The sequence below is a fragment of the Bactrocera latifrons genome, unplaced genomic scaffold (assembly GCF_001853355.1).
Source record: "Bactrocera latifrons isolate USDA-ARS-PBARC rearing strain unplaced genomic scaffold, ASM185335v1 scaffold_7, whole genome shotgun sequence".
Lineage (NCBI taxonomy): Eukaryota > Metazoa > Arthropoda > Insecta > Diptera > Tephritidae > Bactrocera > Bactrocera latifrons.
The window spans coordinates 345,029-356,456 of record NW_017537378.1 but is presented as its reverse complement, the minus strand read 5'-3'; the positions used below and the strand labels follow the sequence as shown (position 1 = coordinate 356,456).

General features: G+C 36.3%; 1 protein-coding gene across 1 annotated transcript; it reads left to right on the top strand.

The window, feature by feature from the left end:
• The first annotated feature begins 832 nt into the window (after window positions 1-832).
• Window positions 833-2,974, top strand: LOC108975767. Its single transcript, XM_018944480.1, has 4 exons — window positions 833-886; window positions 966-1,121; window positions 1,183-1,356; window positions 2,774-2,974. The coding sequence occupies exons 1-4, from the start codon at window positions 833-835 to the stop codon at window positions 2,972-2,974; spliced, it is 585 nt and encodes a 194-aa protein (XP_018800025.1).
• The last annotated feature ends 8,454 nt before the right edge of the window (window positions 2,975-11,428 follow it).

Genomic DNA, 11,428 nt, shown 5'->3' with positions numbered 1-11,428 from the left:
ATGGCCATCAAGTTGCGATTCTACAACTCTAGTTTATTTTCTCTGGAGGTAAGTTAAATCAAAGATTTACGCTAAACAAACAATAACGGTTAAGAAGCTTGAAGACAACAATAAGCTCACTATAGCTAAAATTCCAACCGAAACGCTGCAACGCGTATTCAATGCAAAATTGGCGTAAACGGGAAATATGCAAATGGAGTCGAGGTGAGCATTTGGCCGACATTTTGTTCAAAACATAAATGGCATAAAATTAACTCAAAAATACAATAAATGCAAGCTGTAAACAGTTTCATTTTCAACGTGGTTTCATTAAAGCCACGCACTCTTGTTTTTGCCACGCCATTTTGTTTGTTGCTGCTTCGTAAAACGCTCTTTTCATGAACACTCGCTCGTAAATTTCATTGGCCAACTTTCTAATTCAAACTATTATGAGTTTATTATTAATAAATACGTGTTATATTAATTTCATATTAATAGTTTCAATTTAATAAATCAGATTAAGAGATTTTCACGCATCAAAGCTTAAAACCCAATTTACTGAATTAATAATTTTGAAAATATGAAAGTTTTATTAGAAAATAATTTACCCAAAACACATTGTAAACTATTAGATAATTATCTGAACTAACGTGCACGTGATTAGAATAAAAAAAAAAACACCAACAATAACAAGAATAGTAATCAATTAAAAAATCATTACACAAATAATACCATTAGCGCAGCAATTACACGCATAATTACGATTACTTGCAATTTTTGTCAAAAACTGTTTGTTCAACTCACTCATTCAGAAAGCTGCTTTCACTTCGTTTTCGCCTCGCAATGCTTGATAATGGGCTACAAAGTGATACTGCTGCTCATTGCCGACTCGCTGATCTACGCGCAAGTACTTGACTATTCACTATTCTTCACACATAACGGTGATTTATATCGAGCCAAATAGCGTAACTTGCATTTGTTTGCAGGTGCATGGCTGGATCGTTTATAAGACGACGAAGATCGAGTGTTTTCCCAATGCCCGTTATATACGGAACGCCACCTGCGGCATCAAGGCGATCAATCGCTATCGTGCGCACACGAATATGGAGAGCGACATCGTCGATCGGCTGCGCAATGTGTCGGTAAGTGGGCGTACATACACTCCTTAGTATGTACACTAATAATATTTCTTTGCATGAAAAGCTCAATCTGCAAATTTTCCAACGCAACAGCGCCAATCGCTTTAAGCCGTTTCTCGTCAATGTCACGGCCAATTTATGTAGCATTTTGGACAAGCGCAACTTCCCAGCTTACACGAAAATTGTCATGAACATACTCAAGGAGGTGTCGAATGTGAATCATAGCTGTCCGTTTACGGTGAGTTTTTAGTGAGAATTTAGTAAACATTATTTTTTTTTATACGCTGATAGGGTAGATAGGGTGCCACTAACTTTTTACTAGATGGTAGTAAACGTCAGTAGCCCTAGAAAGTGTATACTATATACAAATGATCAGCATGACCAGCAGGGTCGATTTAACCATACGAGTGTGCATAACCCTTTAACCGTCTGTTCCTTCGTCTGTATATACGCGACGAACGCGAAGGTTCAGCTAGTAGTCAGAGATATCTGAACTTTGATACACGTCACTTTCTCATCAAGAAGCTGCTCATTAGCCCGAACCGCTGATATCGAGCCGGTGTGTATAACATCTTACTTCTTACCAAAGAGTGATCTATTACGAGGTTCTCTATTTTTTTTTTAAGAAAAAAAGATAAACTTAAAATTTAATGGGGAATAGTTATTATCATTCGAAAGAACATTCTCTTTCATTTATATTTTGAAGATTATCTCTTTTAAATGTTGGCCGCGGGTATGTTTCAAATGATCCACCTGTTGAGTCCAATTTTCGATGACTCCTTCGAAACTGACGAATGACATGAGTGATGTTTTGGTTCAAGGCCTGAATAGAAGCGCGAATGTCCGCGTAGACTTTAGACTTTACATATTCCTATAGGAATAAGTTTAACGACGAGATATCACACCATCTTAGTGGCCAATCAACCAGCGCCAAACGTGAAATTATCTGCTCACCGAAGTTTTTTTTCTCAATAAATCCATAGGTTGATGCAATGTGTTGGAAGTGACGACGTCTTGTTGAAACCAAATGTCGCCGAGTTCACGAGCTTCAATTTCAGGCATCAAATATTCGGTTATCCTGGCGCGATAATGGTCGCCATTGACGGTTACGTTCTCACCGTCATCATTTTTGAATAAATATGGACCGATGATTTCAACGGCTCACAAACCACACCAAACTGTTGATTTTCTGGATACATTTTTCCAAATGCGAAAATTTTGCTTATTTACATACCAATTGAGCCAGAAATGAGCTTCACGCTAAACAAAATTTGCCTCGGAAACGTCGGATCTTCTTGGAGAGCCCAATGAGCGAAACGATGTTACTTGGGGACGGCCGAGCGGTTCCGTTCTCGCACAAGTTATATTTTGCACGCTTTCAATTTAAGACCTCCATGTAAAGTGTACCAAGTCGTTCCACACGTCAGTTCGGACTACTGAAAAAGATAACTTGACTGCTTGCAACTACACACGCGTGATTTGTCAAAAAAGTCTATTGAAAAGCGTACTTCTATTTAGAATACACGTTACATTTATTTATTACTAAAATTTTGTATTTATTTATTTAAAATTTTCTTTACTTTTTTTTTTACAAATTATTTTAAATTATCTTCATCACTTAAATTTGTTCCATCAACTACTCCTTTCATCAGCAGAAGCGTCTGATTGTTAAAAACCTGTATGTGGACGAAAAATTTATGCCGATTGTGCCGCCATTGGGACTCTATAAGATTGACTTTCATTTTCTTGAAGGTTATCCCTATGATGATATAGGCACTGTCATTCTCTATATACAAGTGACTGATGTTAAAGAGTTTAAATCTCGTACGGAAGCGCCTAAAGTGCAAGGCCATTGAGTTCGTAATAGTATGTTTAAGTTGTGCAAAGAAAATAAAATAAGCAACTAGTTGCCTTCTATAGTGGAAATTTATTGAAAGGGAGGGCTGATGCTGGTATGAGTATTATCTTATAAGGTATGTTTTTAGTACTAGTACAGTTAGTTGGTATTTGACAGTTATCGTAAGTATACTGGAAAGCTATCATATCGATATTTATGTCAAAATAATGAAGAAAATTTGGCGAAATTCAGTTATATTACCGTCGTTCACATTTTTAACCTCAGTTTATCGGTATCGAAGACATTTATTTTCGGCTTTACACGTGCGCAAGTAAGTGCTCAGGGGTTAAGTTCTTGCAGGGCGGTGTGGCCTTAATAAATGGTTATCGTGCTTTACAAATAAATTATCCACTTCTGAAGTCGTACGTCAATTGAATGGTTTGTTTAGCTACGCCCGAACCATTAAAAAATAAGCTGGATTTTAGCCTGAAAAGCTGCCTATAAATATTGGAGATTACTTTAATTTTCCTGAAATAATATTTTATAAACGAATTTTCAAATCAACCTGTATGTAAGTTACCTTTTATATTTCCAGATTTGGCAACCCTGGTGTTACAATTAGGCACCTCACAACCTTACGTAAAGTTTTACAATTTTGATGTTATAAATGCTACGAACGTTTTGACATACGAACGCTATCAAGGATTAGAGTTTATCGATGGTGGGGTGACTTCAATCGAAGTCGCAGGTCACTTCAAAACAAATACTGTTAAAATTTCGTGAAAGTCGTGTATAATCAGTTGTTTTCCTACGACCTGAGACCTAACGTGAGATTGAAACAACTAGGAATATGTTGTCAATTTTGCATGGATATTCGACTCAAAAAATTTGCTCACGTTGGATCCCACACAATTTGTCAATTTCTCAAAAAAAAATCACTTGCGTTCGTCCAGAGAAATTTTAAAGAATCCGTTTACGATACTATGACCACTTGGTAGGAGATTAATCGAGGATTTATATGTAAGTATGACACCGAAAGTAAAGAGCAGTTGGCTGTATGGTTGTTCGCAAGTGAGCATTACCCAACAAAAGTAGTTCGCGCACTAATCAAGCATATTGTTTCCAGTTCTCTTTCAAAAAATCAGAAAAAGAAAGCCCCGAGGAAGATAAATCTTCACCACGTCAATGCAAGCTCTCATACAACGTCTGAAACAACTGTATTTTTGAGCACTTAAAACAAAAATTTGGAGGACCATCCAGTGTATAGTCCTGATATGTGACCGAATGACTTTTTTTTATTTCTGTTCGTAAAAGATAAACTCTGAGATCAACGTTTTTCGACACCTGGCTCAAATGCATGTAAAAGTATAAAGATCTTATTGAATAATATCTTGAAAAACAGTAAATCAATTTCCAATGATTAATATTTCTTTTTGTTCTCTAATCCTGAAATATAAAAGGCAAGCAATATATTAACCTCGCTAAGTAGCTTACGCTTCGCAGCAGGAGATCTATTGCTCACCACACCTATTTTCCAATGAGTCCTTCCTTGGCATTTCTGCGGATCTTGATGAAGAGTCGTCTACAAGAAGACCTGCTTTCCGAGAATTTCAGTGTCCAGGGGAGGGGTTGCCACCTACCGCTTGGTGATGTAATTGGATAAAAGCTCGCTTAGAAAACTTTCCTATCACGAATTTCTTCGCAGCCGCGTCATGCCGTCAATCGCAGCTTCCTGCAGTATAGATCTCAGTTCGCGTCTCTGAAGTTATGAATCATATAAATGATTATTTAAGTCTTTCCGCATAACCATTTTCTGAGAGAATTTTTATGTGAATATTATACAAGATTTGCTTTCAGAGCCTAAAATTTCTCACTAAATTTGGTTATTATAATTTTTTTATTCAGTAAAACTGTAATCTAATTTCCTTTGCTTAAGTTTTTGAGTTATTTTTCGGCTCAATCGCGAGCAGTTTTAAGAAAAAATCTGTAAAATCTGTATAATGCACAATATAATTAGACTGCAAGATCATGAACAACAGTCATTAGCACACAATTAAAGATATATTTAATGGTTCGTTTATTGCAAAATTGATTAAAGATATATTAAGGCATTATTATTTGACAAAATTTAAGAATGAAATTATTTAAAGCTCTCATCTATTTATTATACTTAGATATAGTGTATAGTATTCACTATGTCCTTCTGTGGAGTTAATTGAGTTCGCACAGCGCTGCATTCAAAAACAATAAAAATAACTGTATTTTATTATTTTTCAAATAAATACTAAAAGCATTTTTGAAAATGTCTATGGTGTTTGCAGCTGTTTGCAAATGGCCAATTGTGTATATTCGTTTGTTTACTTATTTATTTACTTGTGKCATAAAGATTTTCATGTGGATGCAATTGATAGAAATAAAAATTTAAATTGCCTGCTAAAAGCGAGTCAATAATAGATTTCAGGCAGTGTGCATTTGGCGCGTAGTGCGAGTATTTGATACAAAAAAAATAAAAATAAAATAGCAAAAACAAACTAGAAAGATTTGCTTTAAGCATTTCTGCATAAAATATGACGATCCCGAAATTTTGTTTTAGAATGTTGAACTACGGGATTGGTTAAGCGATTTTATGACTTTCAGACTACAATGCATTATTGACACTTTTGTTCCATGCATTTCTGCATAAAAAATTACAATCCCGAATATTTAGTTTTTGAATTTCGGATTACGGGATTAGATACGGGATTTTGAGATTTCGGGGTTTTATGACATTCAGACAGTAATGCATTATTGCCACTTTTGTTCCATGCATTTCTGCATAATAAACATAAATAAATTTTCGTTACTGAATTAAAGTTCGGGATTTTAAAATTTCGAGATTTTATGACTTTAGGATAGTGGTATTTTTGCGTAATTTTTTTTTCATACAACCGGGGATCCCGAAATTTTATGTTTCGGGATTTTGTGTTTTCGGGATTAAGGTATGTTTTTGGTATATTTGTTGTATGCAATTCTGCACAGTAAATACCAATTCCAAGTTTTATGCTTCGGGATTTTTCAACTTTGTGTTTTTGGTATGTTTTCGGCATTTTTGCATAATAAATATCCATTCCAAGTTATAATAAAATACGATCTCGAAATTTAGGTGTTATAATTGTACTACTTCGGGATGGAGTGTATATTTGCTTGTATAATCTACTCTGAAACATTAGATAAGGGGGTAATACGCTGGAGTGCTGTTATAGACTGACTTTTTTGTGTTTTGTTTTTGATCCAGTAGGAATTGCAAATACGATAGTTAAAAAAAGTTTTCAATTTGGATGTTTCTAACCTCAATCCCGTTAGAGAAAGCCTCTAAATATTTAAATCGCTTACTAATACATACAAATTGGGCAATAGTGAAGCTGTAAGCATACGTTCAGCGCACTCAAAGGCCAATAGAGAGTGGGCCTTGGCGTATACGTAATATTATATTAAGTGTGGCTTCATGTAACATCATGCAACAAAAAAAAAAAAAAAAAAAAAAAAAAAAAAAAAAAAAAAAAAAAAAAAAAAAAAAAAAAAAAAAAAAAAAAAAAAAAAAAAGCGGATTAACACATAAAACGCTATGCTTGATAAAACAATTACAACAACAGCAGCGGTGACGACACAATTTCGCCATAAATAAAACAATAAAATCACATAAAAGCGCTGAAAATCGCAAATAAAAGATATTGGCAAAATACAAATTGATTTCGCATTGGCATTCACCGAAACACACACACACCCAACCATACATGCATGTATGCATCTGCTTATATAATCTGTGCGCGCCATTTGGCAGCGAGCATTCAGCGTTCAGCGAATTTTAACGCAGCGTGAAGTGGCCAATAGCCGGGCTACTCGGCTGACTGACTGGCTGGCTGCTAGAAGCTGCTGGTTGCTGTGGCGTGCGCCAAATTTATGGGATTAGCCGCAGTCAAGTGGAAATTTACATCTTTATTTGGCAAGCGCTTGGCGACTGTGTTGTCATGTCTCTTTGCAGGTTTTTGATTGTGTGTGTGTGTGTGTGTGAACCATGTATGTGTGCAGGCCTGCTGTGTTCAATATACCTACTAATTTTATTTGTGCGATAAAATCAATTGGCGCTAACGGCAACCACAATGGCGAATATATTGCAATCGAAATCAAATTTAGAACTAACAAAAATCCCTTTTTGGCTAACAAAGGTGTTTTGGTGAGAGGCAAAAAATAAAAAAAGCGAAAAAAATTTAAATATAAATAAGTTTCTTTGGCAAAAAATAAAACAATTTCGAAGTACACATATACATACATACATATGTAGGTGGCAGCAATTAGTCGCTTATATGTAAGTGCTTTTACTTTACCTGCTCAATGTGTTGCACGTTCAATATTTTGGCAATAAAGTTCGCTTGTGGCCGGTTGATTGCTCTGAATGAATATATTTTGCAGCCGCCTTTCAGTGTATTTGCTACCAGCGTGTCGAAATAGTTAATTATAATAAAATCGATTGTTAGGTTATATGAACTACTAATAAAATATTCAATGGAAAGGAAAAAAAATTAATTGAAATTTGTTAAGTAAAATTCAAACAAGGTAGAGCATACAAAGGAACTGGTGAGAAATAAATAGTTATAGCGATTTTGGTAAACACACAGAAGGTGGAAATTCATTGTATGAGGTATACGGAATCAGAGGAAACTACTGAAACGTTTTTATTAATTTGTAGTAGCACGACGAAATATTTTTCTGTATTTCGTACAAATATTGTAAAGAAATTTTTGGGGTAAAATAATTCATGAAAGGTTACTTAAATCGCCTAGTAAATGGTCATTGCAGTTATCTACCGTGTAATTCAAAAATAATAAAAAATAATTTATGTTTTGCACTGCGACATCTGGTCACAAAGGTCCAGCACACTGAGTGCGACTGAGCTGATGTGATCCCTGTCCACGTAGATGGATCCTAGGGTTTTGAGCTTATTTTTTATAGATTGCTGAGCAATCTAGAAAGGAGAAGGCCCATGTTGGACAACTGCTTTCTGAACCTGCAGTGACCTGTACACAGCGCGAAAAAGGGACGTAATTTGTCTCGGAGGAGGTTGAGCATATCTTTAAACTTTTTTAGCAGCTCATTTGTGGTGTGGGACCCCACCGTAATGAGTGGTTCTGGCCCCATCATTCTACAATACGCAGCAGAGATGGTTGCCCCTTTATGCCCTGGCATCCAGATCAGGTGTACACGGTTGCAAACTGATAGACGGTTCAGCCTTTCTACACACTCCTCCACTAATAGCGATTTGACTAAGCTGAGATCGCCTTTAGTGCCGTTTTACTAACGCTGAGTATAGTTATATGCTGGTTATGATAGTTGAGATCGAAACTGATTTATACACACTGACTTTTAGCAAAGACTTCTGCTTGAAATATCCTTGTGAAATATCCTATTGAAAGGTATACTTTGATATGCCTTATTTCCCAGAGTGACTCTAAACTTCTTTGTAAAGTGCACTCTCTTCGTAATGCCGTTTCATGGAAGTGTTCCTCTTCCTCTAAGGTCTTCAATTGTTGAGACGATATTAACTTCACTTTGTCAAAACCCTCTGCTGCCATGAACAGCATGGTATGTTTTGGTACATAACTTCAAGTGCTGCAGTTAGGCAAGTGCGCAGGCGTGTCTTCGCAGCTTCGATAATTGAAGACCTACCGTAGACTGCGTTGCTTTTGAATCCCAAGCAACCACTCCATGGGTGACAATAGGCCTTACGATCATGGCATACACTTGATGATACCTGGCTTGCTACCTAAGGATCTGCCGGCTAGGCGTCTGCATAACATGTGCACTGGTGGCTCTGGACATTTCTAATTCCATGCTCCTATTCCACCGTAAGGGTGAGTCTAATGTGAGGCCAAGGAGTTTGACCTCTTTAGACATCTATAACTCCCTGCCTTCACCGAATGATTTTTAATGACATCAATGGAATTATGAGACGTTCCCCATAAGCGCATTTTTAAGAAGGAGCGGATATTAAAGAAAGCGATGAGTAATCATAAAGAAGTTTTTCACGGTTTCGGCCCTGTTTAGAAGGCAATTTTTTAGTTAGTTGGATAGTTTCGAGGCAATTTGTTCACCACCAGTAATGAAGCGTTCGATGAATGCAGGGACTCCAGCTATGTTTTCAGGCATCTTTTTTGCGTATCTACGGAAAAACATTTTTATTAAAAGATTCAATACTCTTTGCACGATACGGTTGGTATTTTTCAACAAAAATTTGTTGAGTTGGTGAAATATAGTATGTCTTAAAGGGCGCGCGGGAATCCAACGAGCATTGCATCCTGTCAAAGAGATATCATTTTTGGCCGCTTCCGCTTTCAGAATTTCTTTTATACGTTTTTGTATGGACAAACTCGAATTTTGTAAATATTTAAGCGTGTTTGTTTCTATATAATAATGAAGAAAGCGGCGATATTTAAATTATATTTTGGCGATCCTCAATTTGCGTGTAGTTTTAGAGATTTTTTCACTGATGTTTAAAGTAAGTTTAAGCTAAAGATTCAACTAATTATTATATTAATTGTTCGAATAATTACCACAAACGAGTACATGCATACAAGTACAAAGCTAAGTAGAAACATTTTCATTGCCACACATTTTGGGTTTATGCATAGGCTCATGCTCTAAAGGTTACTCATACGCCTCGCAAACCACCGTACACTTTGTATTCGCGTAAATTTAGAACCGCAATTGTTGTCTGTGCACCACTGCATTGCCGCAAGCACAACTATTACCGCTATAGCAGCCGGCTGCTATGCGTGAGCGTTGCCATATTCCACTAATTTGTCAAATTGCCGCAACGAGGCTGCTTTGTTATCTCGTCGAGCAATTAAATAGCGAAAAATTTAGCATAAAAGCGTAAAAAAAAATATTTAAGTAGATTCGGAATGCAACGCTTTAGCAAATAATCGCCGAACGCAAGCATCGCTAACGCCGCCGCCGCATTAGTAGGCCTTTTGTGCTTGTGTTGCGGTGAAGTTTTTGCCACAAAGTCGCTGGCTTCGTACTTGCCACAGCGACGGCTGCCGTAGGCGTGACCGAGGCGCGTAAATGTTTTGTTGGCTGTGAGTGTGAGTATCTGTATGTGTGCTGCATGCTGCATGCTGCAAATTCACACAAAGGCTCACACTTAATGCGACAAAGATAAGAAATTCGTTGCGCCTTTTAATTACATTCGTATTTTCTTTGGCAGCACAAAGTATGCAGTTACGCTTGTTGTTGCTATTGTTACTGTGCTTGTGGGTAATGTGGCGGTGTGTGCGGCGCACGTGGCGAGCGTCTCCGGCAAACTTTGCATTTTAGTCACGTATTTCATTTTAATTTCCACATTTTTTGTTGCTTTTAATTGTGCCAGTTACTGTTGCTGTTGATGCGGTTTTAAATATGCCGTTAAGTCGGTGGTGCATTTAAATTTATGCTGCGTAGTTGTAGGCGACGGAATATGTTCAGGAGCTGCGCTTTTTTTTTTTTTTGCTCTGAGTCTGCGATAAGAATGTAAATAAACAGTGAGAATGTGCTTTTGTAAAGAATTATCTACTCGCTACTCGTTATAATGAGAGTATGAGTTCAGCGCATTTAAATATGAGGGCACCCAGTACATATAATTACATATGGGAATGAGTGTTATATTTTTATGCGCAGTTTGTGGTTGCGTAAGCACAAATTAGTATATTTGTAGGTTTGCGGGAAGGAAAGCAAAAGAAGGAAGGAATTGCTACTAATAGCGTTTAAATGGTTTGGAACTAGTTGTGAACTAATTCTTGCTTATATTTGTAGGTTTGTGTGAAGTGAGCCGAAAGTTGGAATTTTGACTAATAGCATTTCAATGGATCGAAACTAGTTATAACCGGAACTAGTTCTAATAATAACTAGTATGCCACTAGTTGCGCACTTCTTACCAAATTATTTAACAAGTATTTCTTAGTAAAAATTTCCAGTTCAATATATTCAACAAAAAATACTCATATCGTAGGGTTGCCAACTGTATGAAAAAAATTTAAAAAATATGATTACCAAAATATTTTAACAAATATGTATATCTGAGGGAAATTTTCCAGTTCAAGTAGTTAAAAAAATAAAGCCCTTAAAAAGGGTTGCCAGCTGTCTGAGAAAAATTTAAAAATCTTATTCCAGCTGGTTATACATATATCAAACACTTAAGCCAGACGCAGAGTTTCCACTTCGTTATAATTAAAAAATTATATTTTTTAGTAGAGTTGCCTACTTTCGCATGAGTTTAACAAAAACAAAACAAATATTAACTAAATGCGAATATTATGTCATTGACAGTAATTAATAGCTATGCACCTTTAAATATTTTGCTATTATATCGGGTGATTTTTTTGAGGTTAGGATTTTCATGCATTAGTATTTGACAGATCACGTGGGATATCAGACATGGTGTCAAAGAGAAAGATGCTCA

What these genes read in the sequence shown, in the direction of transcription:
- LOC108975767 (XM_018944480.1), top strand. Translation starts at nt 833, where the DNA reads ATGGGCTACAAAGTGATACTGCTGCTCATTGCCGACTCGCTGATCTAC. An exon ending in ACTCGCTGATCTACGCGCAA is followed by an intron (nt 887 to 965) that starts GTACTTGACTAT and finishes ATTTGTTTGCAG; the next exon opens with GTGCATGGCTGGATCGTTTA. An exon ending in ATCGGCTGCGCAATGTGTCG is followed by an intron (nt 1,122 to 1,182) that starts GTAAGTGGGCGT and finishes TTGCATGAAAAG; the next exon opens with CTCAATCTGCAAATTTTCCA.